The sequence below is a fragment of the Mytilus edulis genome, chromosome 1, assembly GCF_963676685.1.
Source record: "Mytilus edulis chromosome 1, xbMytEdul2.2, whole genome shotgun sequence".
Lineage (NCBI taxonomy): Eukaryota > Metazoa > Mollusca > Bivalvia > Mytilida > Mytilidae > Mytilus > Mytilus edulis.
The window spans coordinates 84028972-84041266 of NC_092344.1; the positions used below are offsets into that span (position 1 = coordinate 84028972).

The window sequence follows — 12295 nt, forward strand, 5'->3', positions numbered from 1 at the left end:
GACTGGATGTTTTGACTGTTAACGCAAAATGTACATGTACACAGTATATTGTTTCATTATTATTATACAAACTGATATCACGTTTAGCCAGACTGGTAAGTAGAGTATTTTGTTTAATTATTCTAAGGTGATTGGAATCTTATGTGGATTATCAAAAAAACTTCTTGTCGTCATATAACATAACATTTTGGATATTTTCGTATTTTCTTTCTTTTATATTGTATTAATGCAGTCACTTCGAGTAAGAACACGATGAAGTGATACAGCAATGTTGCTTAAGAAAATATCGATCAAAGGATCATATGTGGAATAAAATGTATCTCGACTTTATCTCATATAAGGGCGGTTACTTCGAAAAGAGTGTTGCCGAGAAACTCCCTCTCAATGTCAGTAAAATTTGACAAGAATTCAACTTAAGACTCATCGAACTTTAAAGATGTAGCAATCGTGTACATATATCAATGTCTTCCAGCTATGTCAATACTTCGGTGTTGACATGAATATCAATAATGTGGTAATTTTTTTTTATAAATTTCCTGTTAAAAAAAGTTTAAATTTTTCGAAAAACTAAGGATTTTCTTATTCCAGGCATAGATTTCCTTAGCCGTATTTGGCACAACTTTTTGGAATTTTAGATCCTCAATGCTCTTCAACTTTGTAATTGTTTGGCTTTATAAATATTTTGAGATGAGCGTCACTGATGAGTCTTATATAGACGAAACGCGCGTCTGGCGTACTAAATTATAATCCTGCTACCTTTGATAACTATTTACACCACTGGGTCGATGCCACTGCTGGTGGACGTTTCGTCCCTGAGGGTATCACCAGCCCAGTAGTCAACACTTCGGTGTTGACATGAATATCAATAATGTGGTCATTTTTTTATATAAATTTCCTGTTAACAAAAGTTTAAATTTTTCGAAAAACTAAGGATTTTCTTATTCCAGTCATAGATTTCCTTAGCCGTATTTGGCACATCTTTTTGGAATTTTAGATCCTCAATGCTCTTCAACTTTGTAATTGTTTGGCTTTATAAATATTTTGAGATGATCGTCACTGATGAGTCTTATATAGACGAAACGCACGTCTGGCGTACTAAATTATAATCCTGGTACCTTTGATAACTATTTACACCACTGGGTTGATGCCACTGCTGGTGGACGTTTCGTCCCTGTGGGTATCACCAGCCCAGTAGTCAACACTTCGGTGTTGACATGAATATCAATAATGTGGTCATTTTTTTTTATAAATTTCCTGTTAACAAAAGTTTAAATTTTTCGAAAAACTAAGGATTTTCTTATTCCAGGCATAGATTTCCTTAGCCGTATTTGGCACAATTTTTTGGAATTTTGGATCCTCAATGCTCTTCAACCTTGTTATTGTTTGGCTTTATAAATATTTTGATATGAGCGTCACTGATGAGTCTTATATAGACGAAACGCGCGTCTGGCGTACTAAATTATAATTCTGGTACCTTTGATAACTATATACTTCCTTTAAATCATCCGCACATTATTGTCGTGAAGGATTCATCTGGAATGGTGTTCAAATCTATGGGTTCCGCCATCGTAATCGGCGACAACGATGTAATACAGCGTTATTCAATTGTGACGTTATGAAAAGATCTGCCATAGATTTAAAGAAAACAAAAAATATGCCATAAATTTGATTTGTTTGCCGTTTGTAACGTCACAATTGCCATAGATTAGGAATCTACCATAGATGGAATCCGCCATAGATTTGAGTCCTACATATATGTAAAAGTCAATAAGGACACACGTATTTGTATACCATTCCACTTACACTGTTATATTTAAGATTATATGAAGATGCATCAGTTTTCAATGCATATTGTTATATAATGCATAGTTAATAGATTTCAATGTCATGATTTTTCTTTTGTAAGTGGATTGTCTTTGTTAACACTGTTTTCCTTGTTTTGAGATCAGTCGATTTATATTGTAGGAAGACATAGTTTTAGTTTAGGTTTGCTATTGTTCGGATGAGTTTAATTGCGCATAATTTTGTTTTAACATATCTGAAAAATGTAAAATATATTAAAACTTGTATAATCCTGAGAAAATTATAAGGGAAATATTGCCAGATGTTATTTATATTGGCCTTTTCTCTGGAATTTCCGATTATGACAATTTACTCGCAATTCAATTTTTCTTATTAGATTATAGTGCGTTCAAGACTATCAAAAACAAAAAAAAATAAAAAACAAAAAAGTATCATTGGAATCAAATTATTGATACCACGAAACGATGAATGAAATACAAAATGCATATTTTAGTGATCAACTGTATGAATATTTGTTCTGTTGTGTCGCGTGCTTCCTACAATGCTCTTTTTTTTATAATAGTTCGTAGGACTTTTCAATATAGATATATATTTGGCCTTGGACATTTAAAAATACTAATACGTAATGATCTATCAATGACTTCCTTGTTGGTCGTACTTATTATGATAGTTCCTCAGAATACCATTCAAGAGAATTCAATGTTGTTGTTTTTTAATTTGAACGCCAAATCAAGTTTTGTCATGATCATCAACATACATAATTAGTACGTAACGGAAAATCTATGCCGATGCAAAGGAAAATTAATGAAACTTAACTATTCTAATATTATCATGTATGATGTAGTTTGGCACTGGATTTTTCATATATTCTAATTAACCGACGGAAACGTGAAAATTTTTCTCATCTGATAGAAAGCTGTCTAAACTTTATTTCTATTTTACTGACGATGGTTAAATCGCTTTGGACTCTTTTGAGTTTAATAAAGATAGCGAGTTTTAAGAGCTGACAATGAAAGTCATTGAAATCTGTCAATGTTGTTTTAGACAAATGAAGTTATGGTTTTATTAATTTTATAAATTAACCAAAGTTCACCTCGAAGTCAAATTGTTTGTTGTGTACACCTTTTTTAAAAAGCGAAAATAGTACAAGTAGATGTATAAATCATCATATAAACAGCCTAATTCTTCTGTGTCACTTGAAACTGCAGCATATGTGTCTCTTGCATTATGTATGTGCACCATCCGAATCCCTGTTAAATGCAAATTATATCTATAAGTTTAGTGTGTTTAAATGTGCTGTCCATTATGGAGTTTCATTTCATATTTTCTATACTGTTTATACCATTTATGATTATTATTTATGATTCCTATGTAACAGGTTCACTTATATCTATATGGAACATCATTTTAATATCAATTGTGTTACAAAACAACTGATAAGAAAAGATAATACTATATTGTTTAATAAATAAATAAGGCTTAACAACTATATAACAGGAAGTTAATTCTTATTGGTCTAAAACTTTGAAAAATTCCAAAATTTAACTATTTAACTAGCATTGAATAGAGTTTAAATTATCATAAAGACTGGATGTTTTGACTGTTAACGCAAAATGTACATGTACACAGTATATTGTTTCATTATTATTATACAAACTGATATCACGTTTAGCCAGACTGGTAAGTAGAGTATTTTGTTTAATTATTCTAACGTGATTGGAATCTTATGTGGATTATCACAAAAACTTCTTGTCGTCATATAACATAACGTTTTGGATATTTTTGTATTTTTCTTTCTTTTTTATCGTATTAATGCAGTCACTTCGAGTAAGAACACGATGAAGTGATACAGCAATGTTGCTTAAGAAAATATCGATCAAAGGATCATATGTGGAATAAATTTTATCTCGACTTTATCTCATATAAGGGCGGTTACTTCGAAAAGGTTGTTGCCGAGAAACTTCCTCTCAATGTCAGAAAAATTTGACAAGAATTTCAACTTGACTCATCAAACTTTAAAGATGTAGCAATCGTGTGCATATATCAATGTCTTCCAGCTATTACTCAGGGGACTCGGCGAACGAGTGGTCTACGTAATAGAACTATTATATCATTAGCCTGTGGCAGATGCGCTCGACTATAATCGTAATTGACTAGGATTGTCAGTTTTAAATTTTTTTTAAATACATATTCCTTCTATTTCTAAACGCAAATTATACTAGGTTACTAAGTATTGTTTCTTTTGACTATTTCCATTATGGCAAATTAATCTTATGTGTTTCTTATGACAAAAGATTTTTTTTTTTAATTTATCATTTTAATTACTGCATTTTACATACATTACTACATAACCAAGTAAACTGTCCAAGTTCAAATCTTTGTTTCTACTTCTTGGTTGAAACAATGGACAACGAAACATTGACCCTTTTTACGGTGACAGTTCTAAATGTTATAGTTTTCTCATCGCAATGTTTCTATTTAAATTAGCAGCACTAATAGGTGAAACCAAATAGTGTAAAACATAGTTCTGAACAATTTCTTCTGAGTTGACCGTCTCGCGTCAGATGGAAACAATTATATAGTTATGAATCTGATTACAGATCCCTGTGCAAGTTATTCAACTTTAGACAATGTTAAAAGGTCTGCTGGGTATGCTCTTGACTTGGATACTGATATAGCAATAAGTGATGACAGACTTGATCCTGGATGGTATAGAATTGTAAGTGTAGCTGGAGAAGACATACCTACTGAACCACCTGAGACTTTCAGATGTGGCTCCTGGTACCCTATATGGTTAAATGGTGTGTACATTATATAATATTTTAGAAAGTATTCTTCTACACAATGCCTGATTTAGGGCATACATTCATTTTGTAAACGTCAACCAAGCTACAGTATTACTAGTAGTAAGTTATATCGAATAATTTTACTTTTTTTTAATCAAAATCCATTAATAAATTATACAAGAATGATTGAGGAACATAGAGCCAAGATCAAAAATGCTGTCCCAAATAAGAGTTTCTTATATCAGAAAGAACACAATTACTTCTTGATAAAGAAAAGTTACTCTTGCATAACTTGACAATTTAAGAGGATTCATTACTTTTAGGTACTCTCCCACTAGATGTTAACTCTGATGTGTCCCAACCTGTTTGCATTAAAACGCTTTTGGATGAGTGTGAGTCCACCTGGAATATTGACATAAGAAGATGTTCAGGAGATTTTCTGGTTTACAATTTACTGAGCAGTCAGAAGACAAAATCGGCGTATTGTTTTGGTAAGTTAGAAAAAACAAGAATGTGTCCATAGTACACAGATGCCCATCTCGCACTATCATTTTCTTTGTTCAGTGGACCGTGAAATTGGGATAAAACTCTCATTTAGCATTAAAACTAAAAAGATCATATCATAGGGAACATGTGTACTAAGTTTCAAGTTGATTGTACTTAAACTTCATTAAAAACTACCTTGACCAAAAACTTTAACCTGAAGCTGGACAGACGGACGAACGAACGGATGGACGCACGAACGAAAGGTCTCACAGACCAGAAAACGTAATGCCCCTCTACTATCGTAGGTGGGGCATAGAAATCCTTTATATATGGTTTTTCTACATCAGATCATCCAATATATCTATTTACTTCGAATTCCTACTCCTTTTCTTTTAAGTAAGTCTATTATTATACTTGTAGATTATTCTTCATGAATCAACTGTCAACTGAAGTAATGTCTATTTAAACGTTTGACATTTAACTTACAAACAATTCTAATATGACGGCATATTATCGTCGACAAGTATAATTGCAGTATATCTACTTTTAGCGCAAGCGCATAAATACACAAAACTGGCTGTTCCCCCTTACGCTCAACTTAATTATACTACCAGGGATTCTCATTTTTCGACATCAAAGTCAACAGTTTACATAGACCAAGAATCAGATAGAATTTAGTTATCTTTATTCTAAAGCAAAATAACCAAATCAGTCCATTTCTCTTTATTTTTCGTGGTAAAACTTCATAAAAGAAATTCCGCGAAATGTTATCGTTTTTGCATGGCAACGAAACAAGGTGACGTCATATGTATATTTCCGTAAACCAAAAAAAAAAATCAAATGTAAACACCGGGCTTCTTGTACGCCTCAGAATGCAATGAAATTTCACCAAAGGAACATGTATAAATGCGATTTAAAAAAATAATTAAATAATATAATATTACTAATATTATTATATGGGGGTAAAAAGGAACAGCCAAAACAGTATCGTGTGTATAGGGCTTTCACGGTTAACAAATCTAATAAATTTGACCTATTAGAATCGAAAAATTAATGACAGCCGTAGATTTGCTTTCATTCAATCATGGGTTGGGCATTTATATTCGTATTTTACCCCTCGCTAACGCTTAAGGTAAAATAATCGAATATAAATGCCAAACCCATGGTTAAATGAAAAAATAATCTACGACTGCCATGAATTATCCCCCCATGATGTTTTTGACATCAAAATTGTATTCCATTCAGCAGCGTCTTTGTGTCAATATACTATATATATTTTTTTTAAATGCAACACAAAGAACACAGCTGCCATATGAATATAATGAACATGTTTTCCTCAAATTATTACTTTACGTATTTGTTGTTCGCAATTTATGTTGTTTTATCAACACTTATTTACATTATTTACTTACTTACATTTAGGGACAGATGTAAAATGCCCTGATGGGGAGTATTCGGAAACTGGATATTCTCCTAATTGTTCATGTAAGTTTTTGCTTGTTGCTTTTATCTTGTTTTGTTTTCATTATTTTTTGCTTAGAATGAACCTTCTATTTATTTGTACAATATAACAGAATTTCATCTGATATAATCAACGACATCATGAATCACACACGATGAGCTAATTTCTCATTTAAGTCGAAATCCATTGAAGAAAATGGTCTTTACATGACAACCAAATTATCTAATAGTCATTTAAGTTAAGAGGTATACAAATGCAACAGTAGTAAACCGATGATCGAATATCGAAAATCGAGTGAGAGATAACAACTACAACCGAAGGAAACACTTTTAAAACTATAAGAGGAAAACAAAGGAACAACAAGAACACTGACGTGAAACAAAAACAAACGCCAGCATACCTTTAAAGAACTCTTTGATAACAACTGCCATATTTCTGACTCGGCACAGGACATTTCAAGAAAAAACGATGGCTACAAGGTTATATGGCTAGCCAAACCTCTCATTTTATGACAAAGTTAAGAAATATCGCAAAAATAACAACAAGTTAAGCTACAGAAATACAACACACACAAGAACACTCATCACAGAGAAATGCACAAATAAATACCAATAAAATACTGTCACAACAACTTGCAGAACAACAACGAACATCTTTATTGATTTATACTGTCTTAAACAAAGTGAAGTAAAATTTAAAAAAAAAAACAGAACGTCCATCAACAAATTGCCAGTTCAAAAGTTCAAGCACAACAAATGAATGGAAAAAAAACTGACATATTCCTGCATGTTACAGGCATTTCCGTATGTAAACAATAGTGGGTTGAGCCTAGTTTTATAGCTAGCCTTACCTCTCACTTTATGACAGTCGTATAAAATTTCATTATATTGACAACAATATGTGTGCAAAACAAACAGACATAAAATGCAAAATGGTCAATAATTGGGGGTACATCAGTAAACATTGTGTTATGATCTTAAAAACAATCAACTTTGTTAATAAAGGAAAACAAAATGGTTGAATAAATACCGAACCACGCCAAAAGGACACCACCAAAAATGAACTAAACGGTGAAGATTAAAAAATAAACAAAGACACTTGAACACGATATTTCGAAGATGATAAACAACGTTTGTACCTCGAAGTAATAATACATTACCATCATGTATTATTTGCGATGTTGATACGGAATATGTAAACTAATTACTTTATTGAAAATATATTTTGAGTAGACAAACACACAATCACAATAATCGTTATTAATTGCATTGCAATTGTATGTGTCTGATCTGTTCATCTCTCGTGAACTATGATTAGTATCAGTTATTTCAGTTGATGCAAAAAATAAAATCACACAAATATTGAACTCCGAGGAAAATTCAAAACAAAAAATCCCTAATCAAATGGCAAAATCAAACTAGCAAAAACAACAAACAAATGGACAACAACTGTCATATTCCTGACTTGGTACAGGCATTTTCTTAAGTAGATATCTGTTAATTAAACCTGGTCTTATAGCTAGCATATGACGATCTCATGAAATTCTATTCTATTGACGATATTTGAACTAAACAAAAAGGCATAATGGGTAAAAATGTCAAAAAAGTGATACTAAATTATAATCCTGGTACCTTTAATAACTATTTACACCACTGGGTCGATGCCACTGCTGGTGGACGTTTTGTCCCCGAGGGTATCACTTCGGTATTGACATGAATATCAATTATGAGGTCATTTTTATGAATTTCCTGAATATAAAACTTTGAATTTTCGAAAAACTAAGGATTTTCTTATCCCAGGAATAGATTACCTTAGCCGTATTTGGCACAACTTTTTGGAATTTTGGATCCTCAATGCTCTTCAACTTCGTACTTGTTTGGCTTTATAAATATTTTGATATGAGCGTCACTGATGAGTCTTATGTAGACGAAACGCACGTCTGGCGTACTGAATTATAATCCTGGTACCTTTGATAACTATTATTATCTTAATCACTATAAAAACAAACAAATATGACCACATTAGCACAATAACACTATGTCGAGATGTATAAATAAAGAGTCTCAAAGCAAAACAAAAATGTATATAGACTAAGCTTATAAGAAAAAATGAAATATAACAAAATAAAAATTATCATAGAACAATAACACAATGCCGGAATGTAAAGTACAGAGCCACTTCACATGTAAAAAAGAAACACAAAAAAGCATATAGACAAAGCAAATAAGTAAAAATAAAAGACAAGAATACACCAACAAAAAAACACAGCTGAGCGTAAAAAATCAGAAATCGACCTATGTATTTGTATCCGCAAGCAATATTAATTTCTTTCTTTCCTTTGATTTTGCCTCCAGAAGAATTAGATGTTTAATATTTTCTCATTATAAAAAAATATCTTTTGGATTTTTTTTCTGATTTCTATAATTAAGATTTTTAACTCTCCATCAAACTTTATAATAGGTTTATCCATAAAACAGCAGATTGATAATACTAAAAAAAACAGGGCAGCCCTTCGGTTAGAAATCACATTCGAAAAAAATAAGCAAAACTTATTTTAAATGTTTTTGACAAAATCATAGCGCTTAAAAACAAACAAAAAAACATTTCTATGCATAAAATCGTTTATAACATATTTATTTACAAGGGGCCGTGTAAATTAAAGTATCCTTAGATATGTCAACATCACTTATGTATTGACATAAACTATCATTGATATGGTCATCATCGTAATTAACTGTTTAGAAAACTTTGAATATTTTCAGTAAAATAATAAGGAGTCTCTACCCTAGGAAAGGATTCCTTTATGGAATTCCAAATAATTAAGGAATTTTAGGTCCTTATTTATCTTCAACTTATTATTTTATTTTTTGCCTCTTTGATTTTTTGTATTCGACGGTCACTGATAAGCCTTTTGTGAACGAAAAAGGCGTCTGGAAAACAAAATTTTATTCCTGGTATATTTATTTTGGACAATATTAAGGAAAGTCTTAGGATTGTTTTTGAATCTTGCATGACCTATTTGATTTTTAATTTAAATATTTTATAAACCAATTAATCATTTGGTAAGCAATACCACCATAACTTATATACCTCTAATGTTTACAAAAGTCATTTCAATTATCTAATTGATTTTTGTTCAAATCTTTGAGAGAGAGAGAAAATCTAGAATATCTTTCCTTAGAAATATTCAATATTTTCTCCTTTTAAATCCCCCCCCCCCCCTTTCCGCCGCCTGATTTTTTTAATTTTGACTTTTATCTCTCTACCAAACTTGATAATATGTTTATCCATAAAATAGCAGATTGCTATTAACAAAGAAAAAAAACCGGGTAACTCTTAGGAATGGAAACACTATAGAAGATATTGTCGTTTATTCGAAAACCCGCAAAAATAAGTAGAAAAAAATGACTACCTAGAATTTTCTTTTATTCTTAATACCCCTCAGGTAAAAATGTTGTGAGTAGTGAACAAAAATTAATATCTTCTTATTTATATTATTTACAATTGCCGTCTTTCAACATCTTTTCGTTTATATATGCCATAAATGATAAACATGGCAGAGAGCATCTTTTTGGGGACGATATATATTTGAACTGAATTCAAGACGTACAAATTATACATTTATAAATCAGTAAAATTTCCGAAATGCGCATACTCTATTTAAATGTATGATACTGCCAAATATGTAACCCAATGACATTCCTTATTTCTACAATCTTCTCAAATTACTGAAGTAACGTCTTTATAGTTTAAAATTATTTACAATGTCAATAACGTTTATCAATGACATGGTGTTTAAATGTTTATCTGTTATAAGTTTTATTATATTAAAAAACAAATTGGCACTGTAATTTATGTCGCTTTGTTCCTCCTGGGTTGTAATACAAAGTTTGTTAAATTAAACCTTCTGTTAATCACGTCAAACGACAAATCTCTTTATAGTTATCAGCAATTCCTGATTGGTATCTAAAAAAAACACCCAATTGCTTTAGGTTAATACGTCATCAGAGGATATAGATTTTTTAAATAATAGCGATGCAATAAGCTTTTGGGTGTATATAGAAGGGAGAGTTTTTTTAACAGTTGTGTTTTTTAATATTTATTTTGTTTTAAATTTCTTATTTTTAACATGAATAGAAGAATTTTTTGCAGATGAAGTTAAAAAAGATATGTGGGTGTCTGGGTTTAAAGGTCAAATTGATTGATGATTTAAAATTGAACTCTTATCTCTTTATAGTCATAAGCAATTCCTGATTATTATATAAGAAAACATCAATCGCTTTACGTTAATACATTGTACGTCATCAGAGGATATGGATTTAAAAAAAAATAGCGATGTAATAAGCTTTTGAGTGTATGCAAGGGAGAGGCTTTTTGAAGAGTTGTGTTTTTAAGATGTATTTTGTTTATTTCTTCTGGGTTTAAGGGTCAAATTGATTAATGATCTAAAATTAAAATTCAAAGTAGTCTATGATTTTCATTCTTTTCAGCTAACGTACCACCTGAAACATTTTTACCGGTTGTTCAAGCAGAACTAGCGGAAGGTGCAACCTTGAATCCTAATATAGGACCAAGCTTAGAGCCAGTGTTTAAATGCTCGTTTACTGAAGTTTCTGGACAAACTTATGTTTATGATGTGTATTGGTTTATAAATGACCAGTCTATAGTTACACACAGACGACTTGAGTTCTCTAACATTGATCAAGCTTTATTGCGTCCAAATGACTGGGTCGGAAACTATCAAATGAATATGGTGGTAGGTAAAGATACAAGTGAAGAAACCGGTTTAAACAGTACAAATTTAAAATATTTTCAAAATACCATTTTACATGTCATTTGAGTTAAATAAGTCAAACATAAACGCAAAAAGCACGTGTAGTCATAGCTTTTGTATTAATACGGACATAAATTTAATGTTAAAGTACCTCACAATAATAGACAGCCAATCAAATTTTTGTGAATTTTATTGAAGCATACATGTGCATGCAATGTAAATATGTATTATAATTTTCATGCACTTGTCAAATACCCGTATATACGTGTATATGGATATAAAAACGGCATATATGTGATTCTAATAACAATATTCAGTTTCAAATAGGACGTCACTTGGCGTAGAGGTTTAAACGTATTCGGATGTGTCTACTTTTGTGTTTCAAATGTCTGGTTATGTAAATGTATTTCAGTTGTTTCCTGTAATTAGTTAATACTTCAGCTTTATCATGTACATCTTTTGAATATTCATTTTATTAAATTTACAGTTTGCAAAAGTATAAATTACTCTAAATTATAGGGATTTTCTGGTAACTTAACAGAAAACCCTTGCCGTTTTTGGCACAACCTTTTTGATCTTTTGGTCCTCGATGCTGTTCAGCTTTGTACTCGTTTCGGATTTCAACATTTTGTATCTGTGCGTCACACATAGGTCTTGTGTGGACAAAATACACTTCTGGCGTATTAAAATTTTGAACTTGTTGCCTTTTGTTGGCTGTTGTTCGTGTGATTCTTTGTCAATTGTGTTCTCCAATTTATTTATATTGTAGTCCTGTGTTGTCATTTTGATGTTATATTTCACATGGCCATAAAAGTGCGAGGTTTGGCATGCCACAAAACCAGGTTCAACCCACCATTTTTTTCCTTTAAAAATGCCCTGTACCAAGTCAGGAATATGGTCATTGTTATATTATAGTTCGTTTCTGTGTGTATTACATTATAACGTTGTGTCGTTTGTTTTTTCTTATTTTTGAGTGTAAATTCA

At 31.3% G+C, this 12295-nt stretch overlaps 1 protein-coding gene across 1 annotated transcript in view; it reads left to right on the forward strand.

The window, feature by feature from the left end:
* Nucleotides 1-4387: 4387 nt before the first annotated feature.
* LOC139487865 (von Willebrand factor D and EGF domain-containing protein-like) overlaps nt 4388-12295 on the forward strand; it is a 50509-nt gene continuing 42601 nt past the window's right edge. The window contains exons 1-4 of the mRNA XM_071273072.1: nt 4388-4604; nt 4913-5080; nt 6498-6560; nt 11028-11293. Coding sequence (XP_071129173.1) covers nt 4388-4604; nt 4913-5080; nt 6498-6560; nt 11028-11293 — 714 coding nt within the window. The remainder of the gene's footprint in view (nt 4605-4912; nt 5081-6497; nt 6561-11027; nt 11294-12295) is intronic.